This window comes from Galleria mellonella, unplaced genomic scaffold, assembly GCF_026898425.1.
Source record: "Galleria mellonella isolate WM207_F2 unplaced genomic scaffold, CSIRO_AGI_GalMel_v1 utg44, whole genome shotgun sequence".
In the NCBI taxonomy this organism is placed as follows: domain Eukaryota; kingdom Metazoa; phylum Arthropoda; class Insecta; order Lepidoptera; family Pyralidae; genus Galleria; species Galleria mellonella.
This window is the reverse complement of record NW_026442100.1, coordinates 2,870,389-2,885,819: the sequence shown is the minus strand read 5'-3', so window position 1 is coordinate 2,885,819 and position 15,431 is coordinate 2,870,389. Positions and strand designations below refer to the sequence as shown.

Here is a 15,431-nt window from a genome sequence, read left to right as displayed (position 1 = left end):
ACAATTCACTAATATAAACTAACATGCAATATATAAAGAATGAATACGAAGAATACTTCGATGGTAGGTTACTTTCAATGCTTTTATAAATGATAAGCTGCCATTACAAGACTCGTATATAAAATGGACCTTCGAGCCGGATTAGTAAATGTTGGTATTGTAATATATAAGTTGGAGTTAACACTAGTAGCATATATGCAGTAGGTAGGTAGGTGTGGCGGCCAACCTCTGTGTGGAGGCGCGATACCTTCTTCTCCATCTTCTTCTTCTTCTTGCGCTCGCGGCGGCGCGCGGCGGCCAGGCGGCGCGACTCCTCGCGGCAGCGCTCTGCGTCGAGCTCCTCGAGCAGGATGGTGGCGTTCTGGTTGGCGCGCGCCGCCTGCGTCTCCTTCGCCGCGCGGATCACGCGCACGCACTCCTGGCACTTCTCCAGCAGCTCCTTGTCCGAGATCGTGCAGATGTACCTGCGCGCAACCATCCACCTTGTCATCTACCCATAATTGACGTATTTAGGATTATTTTACAGTGGGACCTGGCCCCTAAAAAAGATGCATATGTACTAATCCGGTGGACATAGACCAGCCGGCTCCTCCTTAAAATTGCGAGATATCAGAATATTTATTTTCTAATTTTCTTTATGGAAAGTGAATTAGTACACTAGCTTAATTGATATTGTTCAATATTCTTGGTAATGGAGCAGTTTTACAAACTGTCCACTTAAGACAGAAATTTATATTTATAAATATGTCTATATATACTTGCAAAGAAGAAAAATTTCTATCAAATATCTAGTATGCATAATACAAATCCTGCTTAGTTTGTGGTTAGATGACGCTCTATATATATAGGTGGTGTAATATATCCAGGAATATATATTTACGTTAATGTACACTATTCAATATCCAGATACCATTAGAACTTAAAGTATTGACATACCTTGTCATTTCTTGATCTGAAGGAAACTGCGTAACTACACCGACCATCCATTTGACCACTTTAGTGTGACCTTTACGGAAGGCGGCCATTAAGCATGAAACCTGAAAATGAATACATTTAAAAAATAAAATAACCAACAATACATTAAAAACATATCTTTATGGTCCATTAATACATCACACCAAAAATATATAGCTTTGCTTCCTATCCGGTTATACTGTTTTCGTCTATATTTTTTTGGATATAAGATTCAAATACTTTAACCACATAAAATATAGGAGCCAAAGATCTCTAGTATCTAGGATTTCTGGGCTGCCTTTGACTGTTTGTACAGATGTTTCCAATATGGTTTATCAGACTTATGACTTTATGTTAGACTGGGATTTGGTCTTGGAATCTTCAGATCGCTTCAAGCATAGATATCCCAACTCACATTGAACTAAATTGTTTAAATTAACTCCGTTCGCCATATTACTGCTGTCAAATGTCTTACTTTGACTTCCATGACACAGGATTTGCCTAGTAAGAAGTCATAGCTATATTGTAAAGTTGTTCAATGGAATAAAATTATTCTTATTCTCTAGCTGAAATGTCACAAATCATCTTAGCCAATTAATCGAAAAGGGTTAATCTCGTGTTTTTTTTTTTTTTATACAACTTAGAAATACTAAATTTATCTGAAGTGACTTTGATGTTTTATAAGATAAAGTCATAAATAAGTTTAATTGTATTTGTTCACATTAATAATTTATATACTTCATAATTAAGTTCTAAACATCACTATTATATTCAACGAACCTTTCTATTGTCCTGTGAGTCTATGTCTGCTCCGGCGGCGTATAGCATTTCGACGACCGCTAAGTGGCCGCCATTTGCTGCTAGCCATAATGGGGAGTTGCCTTTCTTGTTTTTCACTTCCACTGCAGCTCGTCTGTATCAATTAAAAAAAAAAAAACATGAGAAATTATAATTTATCGATGGTAAAATAATCGATGTTTATGAATTTTCTTGAATGCCTAATAAACTTTAAAAATAACTCTGATCTCAGCTTACAAGACGATTTTAGTACTATAAAATACTTTCATTATATTATATATAATCACATAATCTTATAAATTCATGTATTAATTTATAAGATGTTTACATAGAGAGGTGCTGTTTTTTTTAATGGATGACAATGAATGGTAACCCGTCTTGCGAAAACGGTATATGCTGGCGGGGCATCAGTGAGGGATATGTGTGAATGAAAAGGTAGGTCAGTAAGCCCATCATGAATACACTTGGAGTTCAGCACGATGGTTTCCAAGGGAAACCGCAAGGAGGTCGACCTGACAGTCTAATCCTCCTGGATAGCCGTTGTTGATCGCCTACACTTTGTAAGGCGTAGAGTTGTGCAATGACGGTGGTGATGTGGGGCCAAGGCCCGTACCTGGTGAGCAGCAGCTCGACGAACTTGGTGTGCCCCTTGTCGGCGGCGATGGTGAGCGCGGTGTCACGCGACGAAGGCACGGGTGGAGCGTTCACGTCCGCGCCCTTGTCGAGCAGCACGCGGCCGACCTCCACATAGCCGCCGCTGGCTGCCTCCATCAATGGTGTCAAGCCAGTCTTGGCACGATGCTCCACGTTTGCTTTGCGGTCCAATAGCAGGCTCACCACCTCGTGTCGGCCTGTGTTCAGTCGGTCATTTGAGGACCATTCTCATGGTAAATACTGGCGCATAAACGTGTTATAAAGTCATTCAAATATAGTTAGCTGTATTTGTTTTTAGGCATATTATATTTTCAAGCGACATGTTAATCGATGCACCAAATTTTTCGTAAAATAATTTACTACATATATGAAAAAATGTATTGTAAAATAATAATAAACTATCAAAGAATACTGACGATTGCAATCTTTGGTTGTACTCTCGTATTAAACGTCATATTTGGTAGTGCGACTTATGTAACATTTCAATAAACCATATTACGAGCCGACATTTAATGTTTAAGGTACATACACGATATTAATTTTATAAATTTTAAAGTACTCAAATATGAATTAAAAAAATCCAAATATTATAAACAAATCAATGTACAGTGCCACTGAAGTGTGAATGACAGCTGAATGTTGTAAATGTATCCTTTAGGATATATGGTACATACCTTGGAAGCAGGCAAGCGTAAGCGCCGTGTTTCGATTGGTCTCGATTTGCGCGTTGATGTCGGAGCCGCAGTCGAGTAGCAGCCGTACAGCAGCCGTGTGCCCGTTCATTGCCGCCAACATCAACGGAGAAATGCCTAGTTTGGATCCCGTGCGGGAGTTGATTTCCGCCTGTACATATATATGTGTGTGTGGTTATAGTAACACTTTACATGTATATTTTAAAGACAAGTGTTGCCAATCATTGATGGATGAACTCCTTTTGCCTTGGTTCAATGTAATGAACTCTCGAGGTAACGAACCTTATAGGTGTGAAATATAGTGTTTCAAGCTTGTAAATTTTTGTATGTAATTAAATCCTTATTTAAGAGATTTTTTTTATACAACTTAGAATGGCAAACAAGCTGACGGTCCACCTGATGGAAAGTGGTAACTGTCGCTCATAGACATGAGCAGTACCATGGACATAACAGAGTATACTGTTTCGCCCATGATACCCCCCATGCGTTGCCATTCCTGAGGACTTAGGTGTTATTCCTCTGTACGCAGTAAATTCACGCCATACCCCACCCTTCAAACCGAAACACAGCTATGCAAACACAACTGCTTCACGATTGAAACACAAATGGGGCAGAGGTACCTAAGCAATCGACTTTTGTACAAAGTCTCCCTCTAGTTATGACAATTTAATTTAAATCCGCGGCAGCGATGACGATATTGCATAATACTGATCACCAATTGTTTTTCTTATTACATGTGGTCATGACCTCATAGATAGGTCGGTCATCGGTAGAATGTCATATAGGGATGGTATTGTTAGACAATTGTATTAGCATAGTATATGGTGGCAAGAATAAGTAGTCATAGGTATGTACGAGGTTTGTCCGGAAAGTACGTATAAAAGTTTTTTAAAAATTTTATTTTACAATTATTCAGGTAAATCAATTTTATCCCCTTCAAAGTACTCCCCCTGTGACATAATGCACTTGTGCCAACGCCGTTTCCACTGTGAGAAGGCTCCTTGAAAGTCCTCTGGTTGTAGGTTTCTCAGCTGCCCCGTCGTAGCTTTTTTTATCTCATTTATGTCCCCCAAATGCCGCCCCCGAAGTACCAATTTGGTTTTTGGGAACAAGAAGAAGTCACACGGGGCCAAATCCGGCGAATAGGGGGGGTGTTCGGTCACCGTAATGGAATTTTTACTCAAAAACTCACGGACAACAAGAGAGGTGTGGGCAGGGGCATTGTCGTGGTGAAGAATCCAACGCCCCTCTCGCGCCAATTCTGGACGAACTCGTGCCACACGAGCTTTGAGGCGTCTGAGCACATCGACGTAGAATTTTCCATCAACTGTCTGGCCTGGAGGGACGAATTCTTGATGGACAATACCCCGAACATCGAAAAAAACAATCAACATTGTCTTGACATTTGAGCGGGATTTTCTTGATTTTTTTGTTCGTGGTTCCCCGGATGTCTTCCACTCTTTGCTTTGGGATTTTACTGTTCTGAGATCGGCAAAAATTTCACGGCCATTCTTGCCGAGTTTCGAGAGAAACTTGATTACGACGCGCTGCTCTTCAACGGAAGCGGGCTCCATGCCGACGGGGTTTCGTTAAGAGGTAACTTCACAGATGGCGTGACAAGCCAGTTCGCACCGCACGGCGGTCAGACCAGAACTGAAGCATTGTTAGGGACATAAGGAAGGGGTCCTGCGCTTACCTGGCCTCCCCACTCCTCTTTCTCGCATTCCAGAACACTTTTATACGAACTTTCCGGACAGACCTCGTATTGTGCGACATGTGGTGCGGGACGGGTATGTATGTAGTAGCGACGAGAGGAGAAAACTGACCTGGTGGTGCAGCAGCAGCCGGATGATGTTGACGTAGCCACCAGAGGCGGCCAGCGAGAGAGGCGTGTAGTCAGAGACGTTGCGGTGCTCCTTGTTGGCTCCTCGGGTGAGGAGGAGCTCCACCACTTCGTACCGTCCGCCGCTGCACGCTAGGGACAGCGGCGTGTCCTTCGTACGCTCTGACTGCGCCTCGATATCCGCGCCGTGGTTCAGCAGGATCTCCACGATCTTCTCGTGGCCCGCCGTCGCCGCCAGTATCAGCGGCGTGAAACCCTGTCCGCGCATAACGTATTCAATATTAACTAGTGACATTGTATGGTACTAAAACATAATATTTTAGTTCTCAGGATTAGCAAAAGTAGTATACAGGGGGGAGAAGGGATTGGTAGTAGTGGGAATTAACAATCCCATTGCTAGAAATATACCCTATTAAGTCGACCTCCACGAGGTCCCCCCCTGGAAACTAATGTGATTAATTTATTGTTGAATTAGTTATGTCAGGTTTTTTTAATGGGTGAAAATGGTATGGTAACCCCGCCTGCGCTAACGGGATACGCTGGCGGAGCACCAGTGAAGGGTGATTGATGAGAATGAAAACAGGCCAGTTAGCCCGTTATGATGAATTCATCAGGTATATCATCATATCATGATAGTTTCCAGGGGGAACCGCAAGAAGGTGGACCTGGTTGGGTATATTGCCAGCAATGGGATTCTAACAATCCCTTCCCCCCCAGTGATGTGAGTGTAACTGGGCTGGTCGATCGTGAGTCGGTGTATACCTATAGGTCGGTTATCCCAAGCGTACCTTCTTGTCCCTATGCTCGATGTCGGCGCCGCGCGAGAGCAGCAGCTCGACGAGGTCCTCGTGGCCGCCGGCGCAGGCGAGCGTGAGCGCGGTGTCGTGGTTGGAGTCGGTCTCGCCGTCCACGTCCATGGCCGAGTAGGCGGCGGGCGCGGGCTGCGGCGGCGCCGCCGGCGGCTCGCCCGCGCCCGCCGCGCCCGCGCCGCCGCCCGCCGCGCCGCGCGCCCGCCCCGACCCCGCGAACCGGCCCTGGACCAACGCCGCGGCTCATATACACTCCACACATACAACGATAAACCTACAACTTAGTACTCCTTCCAGTTGGATCTATTCTTTTTAACATTCCAAGTATACCAGATATTAAAAATACAGACTATATTATTAGAACATAAAAAAATCCAGTATGGAATACACATTCCAATGTAATCAGTTGTTCTATTCATAAATTAATAAACATGACAAATCCTATAATAATCTAGGACAAACCATCCTACAATCACTGAATATAGTGCTGGGATTAAAAAAATAAAAATGTAAATTTATCACTATGATACAAATACCGACGAAGACTTAGTCCACTAGCCAAAACACCAACCTTTTTCTTGGCAGTGACGGTGGTGTTGCTCTGGTGGTGTTGGTCGCGCTTGTAGTGCGGCTGCGGCACCAGCGCCGGCGCGGGGGGCTGCGGCAGCTGCGGCGCCGGTGCCGGCAACCCGCCCGATCTGTGAACAAATAATACATATATTATACATTTATTACACAACTTTCTTTGTAATGTATAAATCAGTAACAAATCTAAAGATTATAAACACAGTTATCTGCGGGGTGAGACGATCACAAGTATATATCGTCAAAAGCTCATGTCACCTATATGACGTAGATTAGATGTGATTTAAAGTTTTCATTTTTCAAATTGTTAAGGAAATGTAATAATAATCTAATTTATACAATAAATTTTAATTCTAAATTCAAATTTGTTTATCAACTTAATAACTGTCATTCATTACTTCAGGTAGTATGTATTAGTTGTTTATTTGCGTCGCAGTATATGCTCATAATCTATGCTCCGACATAGTATATATACATAAGATTCTGTACTATCTCGTTTGCTTGAATAATTTGCGTCTCGGTATGCGTACAGATTTATAGGTGAATTTACTATGGTGACATTACCTGTAGTCTTCGAAAGGTAAGGTGGCGCCCGGAGGAGGGAGCGCGAAGTGTTGCAGGTCGGGTTGTGGCTGCTCGTCCTCGGGCCGCGGTAGCGTCAGCGTGCCCGGGTCCATGGTCCCTACTGGCCCCACCGCCCCCACTGCGCCCACAGCACCCGGCGACGTCGGCCTCACGCGGTACTGGCACCCATTGCCCACCTAACGCACATCGAGCAATAAAATAAATTAATAAAAAAAGTGAATCTTATTATCAAAGCTGTTATTGTATCATTAAAAGTGTTGTAATGTCTCTGGTCTCTTTAGAGCATTATAATACCAAGTTGGCAGTCACCGTGAGGTCAACGTGGTGATGGTGGTGATGATGATGGTGATGGTGGTCCTGCCGTGACGCCCAGTCAGCCGCTAGCGCTTCCTCGGCAGCGGCCAGCAGGCGCCGCGCTTGTCGCTCCTCACCCTCCTCCGATTCCGCCTCTGTTTCACCCTCGCCCTCACATTTCGATGATAGGATCTCGTGCGACTTCTGTTGCATCACCTGTCACCATAGAAGAAATTGTATTTTTTATAGTAGGTGCAAATGAGCCTATGGCTCACGAGATTGTGAAACTGTTAATATAGTCATGAACTAACACATACAGTTGTATGTTGCCCGGCACCGCACGACGTCTCATCTGTCATGTTTTCTTCTTTGTCGTCGTACGTGTGGCTGAGTGAGACTTGTTGGTGCTGGCAGGCCGGCGTCTCACTCACCTGCAGCACGAGCGAGCGCAGTTCGTTGGGCGGCAGCGCGACCAGCGACGGGACCTCCCGCTGCAGGTAGGCCAGCACGGCGCTCAGCTCGCGAGCTTCCGCCGCGCCCGCCGCCCCGCTTCCCGCCTCCTCCCCCGCACACACCGCTCCGCCCTGTAACCGACACACGCCCTGTTTACTCATTCACATACAATACGTTCAAAATAAGAATACAATTGACTTTCCACCTTATTTTATACTAGCGCTATATTGCAAATGTTTGCATCGCGATGTCTAGTACCATGTAAGTCTCATGTAATGCAGACTGTCTGCCGAATTCCGTGCACTGTATTAAAAAACATACAAAATAAAACCACCTGCGAAAAATGGAACAAATGCCGAGAACAAACAGGTCATTATGTTCAATTAATAGAATTTTAAACTTTGAATCATTAATATTAATCAATTATAAAATTACATAGTTTTCAGGGCAAAATTAATGGCCGGATTTTGATGATTTTGGAATGATAGCCTAAGGTAAGTAATTCTTAAACTATCATTCATATATCATATTATTATAATACCTGTGGCACATATGCTTCGGGTCTCTGTTGTAATTCCGGTGCATACGGCGGTTGTTGTTGTTGTTGTTGTTGTTGTTTTTTCTGTTGTTGTTGCGCCGCTAACTGCTGGAACTGCTGTTGTTGTAGCTCCTGCAGCTGGTGCTGTAATGGCAACTCAAAGTTACTATCATAACATGGCTGCTTTACAAGTGTATAATACTTTACGTGTATTAAAGTTGATGGTAACTGCACTAATGACTGCTATTATAAAGATGACCTGTACTCTATTTACTATGATTAAATGCTATCGTGATTATTGTCTCAAATATTGATACATATGTATGGTATATAAGTAATATAGTAATATAATACAAAAAAAAAACAGACTTCAATTGTAATAAACCGAATTATTTTAGTCTAAAAACGAAAGTATTAAACGAATTTTAATAAAATTTCTATTTGACCAATCCGTAAAGTATATCATTTTAAATAAAAAAAAAGAAATTCCAAATTTGTCTAAAATTGACAAATTTATGAGGTAATAAACGTAAAAAAAAAATACATAACCAAATTAAGAGAATCTCGTTATTTTTTAAATTTCTGTTTACTTCCGTTTTCCAAGAACAAAGATATTGTACAAACAATGTATCGTCACGATAGATACTTAGTGATATTCTAAAAACATTAAACGTTCGGTAAAAAAAGGTACATTCTAGATAAATACTATTTTAAATCTGAATTGTTTATCATATTTTACTTATATTCATGGTCGTTGAACAATTTTTTTTATTACATGTTTTATCGTCTCTAATATAGTAATATGAGAGTGTGTTGGTTTGAAAGTGTTTATAGTATAAAAACGGGAAATGAGTCGTTAAATAGTTTATGTTATATAAAATATGATAATAAACGACTTTAATTTTTTGCACGAATATTACAGGATATTTTGACCAATTCTGACCGAATTTTGACAATTCTTTAAGTTATTAATATATAATTTACTTTTGTGTATGTCTCATACTCAATTTATAATGATTAGTCGCAGTTTCTTTCACGCAATAGATTTCAAATTATATCTTACTATACAAAATGCAGTAAGACTTTCAGATTAAATTGGGGTGAGGTTAACTTATTAATGTCGTCAAACCAGGCTGAAGGGATTCTTACTAACTGACTAATGAAGACGACCCAGGGCCCAATTGTTAGCAATTTACCCAACTAAGTCGACTTCCACGTGGTCTCCCCTGGAGACCACTGGATGGGCTAACTGACCTGTCTTTTCATACTCACTTATCACCTCTCATTGGTGCCCCGCTAGTGTATACCGTTAGCATGGGCGGGGTTTACCATTTCATTGTCATCCGATAAAAAAAGTGTGGTAAACCCAAATTAGAATAACCGATACTGATTTTATAGACAGTAAATAAGACAGCACGCAATCAATTTCAAGTGATAATCCTTCTTTGCATGTATTTTTTTTATTGGTGAAATAAACCAAGGTGATATAATTCATGTTCAAAATTAAAGGAAAAACTGTTAAAAAAAAAAATTTGATAACTAAGTTTTTTTTCTGCAATGGATACTAAAAAGGTATACAAACACGAGCAATTTAAAGTGAACTTGTTCTTTTATATAGTTTTTGGGCATTCAATGTTATGATGGAAATTTCCACCATTATGCAAAGAAGGGCATACGATGAACACAAATTGATACAATCTACAATTGAAGCAGTTATGCAGAACACAGCTACATTCATAAGAGACACAGCTACATTCTATAATATCTAGCTCCGACTATCAATCTACGGATATAGTAAAGTGATGGGTAATAGAGTCGCGAGGTTTACCGCGACGACACCCACTTCGGTAATGTACTGTCCAAGCCGGTGTAGCGCTTCAAGCAGAAGAAACTTGGAGCCAAACTTGCAGTATTTTCGTGACGGTCTAGCGCGCACACGCTCTTGTATGCCAATATTCTGATTTTCGTATGCAATATTATTTTTATGGGACTTTGTAAAAGCATTCATATATTTTACACTATTAAGCTTATGTTTTGTATAACACAAAGATGATTTATATATAATTAGCAAAATTACAGTCTAGGTCTAGTTTTATTTGTGTTACACCCTTAAGTTCATTGTATTTCTTACCAAACTGGACGGTAGGGTTGAATAAACTGACTTTACGTACGTCTATTTCTTTAAATGCATGACTAAATATCCTGCTAGTTCATATAGGACAGTTTTTTTTTTTTTACATAGAAAATGATTTAAAATTTCTGCTTATACTGTAATATGTTTAAAAAAAGTTAGCAATTTGTACGATCTCGTACAAAAGCGTCAATATAAGATATTTCAAGTGATCACTAACAAGCTATCCAATACTGTGATGAATGTTAGAGAATTTTTTTTTTCTGTAGTCATTAATTCGTTAATATATCGTCACAGTCGTAGAATACTGACGGATCTTTTAATGTAATATTTGTCAGATCCGTCAGTATTCTACGACTATGACGATATGTGTTTATAATTTCTTTAGGTCTACCGCGGTATAAAAATCACGCTATTTAATTTATTCACTTAGTTATAAATCTAAAAAAAAAAAACTGTGTTCACAACTGTTCATAAGAACGTTACTATTTAGTAATAAGAATTAATTGTGATATTTTATCAGGCAGAACATACCTGGTTTAGATTGGTCGCAAGTTGCTGCACAGGGAACAATTGCTGCGGGGGAGGGTACGGTGGAGTGGTGGGTGGGTGGATGCTAGTCGTCACACCTGTAAAATAAGAACATTCATAAATAAAATTTAACATTTACAATTTTTTAATGGTTTATTAATAATTATTTATTTTAGAACAGATAGTTAATAGTATTATCGTGCTGTGGGCAATGAAAACTGTATTAATTATGTAAATAGTGTTAACCAATTAAAATTTACACTAAATAGCTGATTGTAGGGAAAAATTGAGTATGAAATAACATATTTGAATGTATAAATAAATTTACCCCCTTATTCATGAATATGTCAAACTAATAATAAACTTTTTCTTTTGTACTAAACTCTTAATGAAAAAATAATGGTCTTGGTAATAAAAAAATGACTATTCAAAAATCTTAAAACTAAGTTTACTTGAATAAAAATATTTCTTTCTTTCATTTTAAAAATGTAACAAAACACTTTGATAGTTAAAATAAGTTTGTAATTTTAGTTTAAATTTTTTATGAATATGGGAGTTAATATCAACATAATTCACTTATCCGTTTTCGATAGATATTTGTTTATGAAGAATGATCCTTATTTAAAGTTCTAAATATTAATTATTAGGGGTTTTGATATTTGTTAAAATGAATATTGTAAAAGTTACGTACACACGATTAATTAGATTTTGTAAAGTAAATTCAGTGTAATTAATATGTTATTTTATTAATGTAATTAAAATTAAATTTGGAACATACGCAGGCGGTCATACCAATTAGTATAGATACACGAGACATAATTTTAAATGTATTTACAATATAGCCAGTGTGTCTATACCGGGTGATAGAGCAAACATGTAATTTATACTATATTTTTTTTAATATTGTAAAATAACATAATTTCACAGGAAGCAAAGAACTTTTAGTACAACAAAAAAGCCTTGAAATTAGTATCAACAAAAATAAACCCTTTAAAATGAGATACTCGAATATGAAGATAATATATTTATATTGGTACAAAAAAATAGTACAATACTATCTATAATACTGTACTAATTTCTTGTACACAGTCATATCACCCGATGTAAAAAGCGCGAAATGAGGGGGGCATATATACTGGACGCTTTTATAATTTACCATAGCACGGCATAACATGGTAAGAATTTACCATTCAATTTTTCTATCCATTTACATACACTTTGCTGTCCTAATGTACCGTAACGGTAAAATAGTACAATGTCGTGTCTAGCGACGTGCCGACTAACGATGACTCGAGTAGTAACAGAATTCGAATATATATATGATACTCGAATACAGGATTCGGGTACTTGTGTTACTCAAATACTAATCGCATGTTTATCATAAGTTTTTATTTCTTTTTAAGTTTAATTTTTTTTTCTTTAATTACCAAAGGCGAAATTGTAAAAAAAACTAAATGTTTATTACTTTTATTAATAGTAAGTTCCAGAAATCAATTGTTAGAATACTCGTGTCTGAGGATGTACTCAAACGCCGATTCAAGTCTTCGAGTCATGTCTTCAGACTTTTTTTAATGACTCATTTTTTTTCTCACTCACACAAAAGCATTACTCTGCACATCATTAACAGTGCCGTGTGACAGTAAATTATAAATAATATAAGGGGGCCGGTGTGTGACAACTTGCCTGGCGCGCAGAACTGTAGGTCGAGCGCGTGTAGAGCCGACGTGGCCAGCGTCGGCGGACCTTCACACAACAACACGTCACTTGTACCAACCAAATTTACAACTCGCATTTTATTAAACGACTCTTGTACAATTTCATTAGGTAATAGCTCAATGAAGCAGGAAGATGTTAAAAGTTTTCCCCAATGAAGACTGGTTTTTGTTTTTTTTTTTTTTTATAATTATATCATCATAGTCGTAGAATACTGACGGAACTTTATATGTAATCTTTGTCAGATCCGTCAGTATTCTACAACAATGACGATATACTGACAAAACTATGGCCTACTTGGGTTACTGTCTATAGATATGAGGAACACCATAGAAATCATAGGTTATATAATGTAAAAGAACTACAATTATACAGAGGATATTTATTAATAAAGAATTAAAAGTAATTTTATGTACTGAGACAGTTCATGTATATAGCTGTGTGTATCATCAAGGTTGAAAAACTTGTTTTATACAAATTATAATATATCCTGTTTGAAAGAAGGTGAGTAATGAAAAATATTGTATTGGTGTTTCTTACCTGAGGTATCGGCCAATTCGAGAAGGTTTCTTTCAGTCTCTGGTAGTGGTTCGTTTCGGCCCTGGCTCACTAGTGCGTCCACTTTCTGTAATGAATCATTAACATACTTTATCTATTTCTATTAATTATATAAAAGAGTCACCCTTCGGTTTCAGAGTTTGTAGATTATTTGTTGATTATTGTTGTGTTACTTGATTATTTGATTTGTTGTATGTGAATGCTTTTCTGAGTGAGTTACTAATTGATTTAGATACCGTCCAAAACTCTAAATGAAAATATTTATATGTAAAGTATAGAGGAAGGGTTTTCTGTGCTGCAGTCAGTCATTGTTCTATTTTCCACAAATACAAAGGGTTTCCATTATGGCATTGTTCTCGTCACTATTTTAAGTACTTTGTGGTATGAAAACTAATTTTTTTTTATACAACTTAGAATGGTAAACAAGCTGACGGTCCACCTGATGGAAAGTGGTAACCGTCGCCTATAAACATGAGCAATACCATGGACATAACAGAGTATACTGTTTCGCCCATGATACCCCCCATGCGTTGCCATTCCTGAGGACTCAGATGTTATTCCTCTGTACCCTGTAAATTCACGCCATATCCCACCCTTCAAACCGAAACACAACTATGCAAACACAACTGCTTCACGGTAGAAACACGAATGGGACAGAGGTACCCAAGCAATCGACTTTTGTACAGTCTCCCTCTGGTCAAAAAAATGTATTTATGGTGTCCATTATTATATTCATATTATAAATCAGAATAAGTATGTTTCTAAACATTGCCAAATAATCATTACAATTGCTCGTTTAGACTATATTGAAGACTATTCATGACTACTGTACTTAGTACTTTTTTTAGTAATATTTTACGATTACAGCATTTATAGTAATCATTCTATCCTATCACTGCTATATAAGAGCTCATGTGTAGATGGCTAAATTACCTAATACAATTTCTACTGACAAAATTAAATACATCTAATACTATAGAATATAGCAATTTTTTTTATTTTTATTTTATTTTATACAAAAAAAATCATATGTCATAGTAACTTATCGAAGTGACTCACTTCAAAGAATTCACGTTCAACAGTGTACTTATTTTTGTATTTCTTTCTCTTGTTAACATCCTTCCATGTAAATCCCGGCGGGAGGGTCACTTTAGCCATTGTTCCGTGGCATATCTATATTAGAGCAAATAAAACTGACTTTAAGAGAGAGGAGTCTGACTCTTTGAAAAAGAACAATACATACAATACATACTCTCAGTCATATTTTTACATATAACAATAGTTTTTATTGAATAATAAATTACACGTATCTATACAATATATACAGTGGATATTATTAAAAATTAGGTCCGCCTCTGGAGATGGACACCAGATACTTTAGGGGCGGTCGTAGCCCGCTTGATCCAGCTTTAAATACAACTATACACATTGTAGGCCCGTTGCGTTGTTGAGGCGGGGCGCGGTACCTGTTCGTCGAGGATGTCGGGCGGCGGCGGCAGGTGGTGGTCGGAGTGCGCGGCGGCTCGCTGCTTGCGCGGACACTTGTGCTTGGTGTCGCGCGCCGCCGCGCCCACCGTCGCCACCGCGCCCGCGATCACTCCCGCGATGTAGGCCGCGCCCGCGTCGCCGCCGCTACCGCTACCGCTACCGCTGCCGCTACCGCTGCCGCTCACGCTGCCGCTGCCGCTGCCCCGCCCCGCGCTCGCCGGTACGTTCGCGCCGCTCACGACGCCCGCGTTCGCGCTCGTACCGCTATTCGCGGCAGTTAGCTTCTTGCGACCTGCTTGTCATTATAATGCATTATATAATAATGCTAGCTAATTACCTGTTCTTAAATTGTTGCATGCTTGATAAGGTGTAACTGTTGATACTATTGTCAAGTCCAAAACAATGTTTACTGCTATATGTATACTACTCTATTCTATTAATGATAATAACAATTTATTAATATTATTGAACACTAATGAAAGAATATCAACTTATTGTTGTGATGGTCAAATGGTTCGGTAACGGGTTTGTGTCTTCTTTTTTATTAAGCATAGGCTTAAGACACCCAGGGGATGTTTATCAAATATATTATGTTCAATAGAAAACGTTCTTTTTTTCTACATATTTTTAATTTATGTACCATATTTTAATTTTTAATTTATGTAATTGTATTTTTGAGATGAATAAGAGTTTTCATTCCATTTATAATCAAATACGAAATTTGTTGTAAATTCAAATTCGTTATTATAACTTGCGTTTATAACAAATTTCGTATTTTTTTATTTGTATTTTGTTTATATCTAAG

General features: G+C 38.8%; 1 protein-coding gene across 1 annotated transcript in view; it reads right to left on the bottom strand.

The window, feature by feature from the left end:
• The window catches only part of LOC113518991 (ankyrin repeat domain-containing protein 17), a 64,890-nt gene that overhangs the window by 19,193 nt on the left and 30,266 nt on the right, over positions 1-15,431 (bottom strand). The window contains exons 13-29 of the mRNA XM_052898588.1: positions 14,605-14,918; positions 14,198-14,311; positions 13,121-13,205; positions 12,551-12,610; positions 10,871-10,965; positions 8,209-8,349; positions 7,646-7,798; positions 7,230-7,430; positions 6,900-7,096; positions 6,322-6,448; positions 5,730-5,975; positions 4,925-5,197; positions 3,081-3,249; positions 2,366-2,603; positions 1,735-1,867; positions 937-1,037; positions 248-464 (exon numbers count right to left, since the gene is read on the bottom strand). Of these exons, the coding sequence (XP_052754548.1) occupies positions 248-464; positions 937-1,037; positions 1,735-1,867; positions 2,366-2,603; positions 3,081-3,249; positions 4,925-5,197; positions 5,730-5,975; positions 6,322-6,448; positions 6,900-7,096; positions 7,230-7,430; positions 7,646-7,798; positions 8,209-8,349; positions 10,871-10,965; positions 12,551-12,610; positions 13,121-13,205; positions 14,198-14,311; positions 14,605-14,918 (2,864 nt within the window). The remainder of the gene's footprint in view (positions 1-247; positions 465-936; positions 1,038-1,734; positions 1,868-2,365; positions 2,604-3,080; positions 3,250-4,924; positions 5,198-5,729; positions 5,976-6,321; positions 6,449-6,899; positions 7,097-7,229; positions 7,431-7,645; positions 7,799-8,208; positions 8,350-10,870; positions 10,966-12,550; positions 12,611-13,120; positions 13,206-14,197; positions 14,312-14,604; positions 14,919-15,431) is intronic.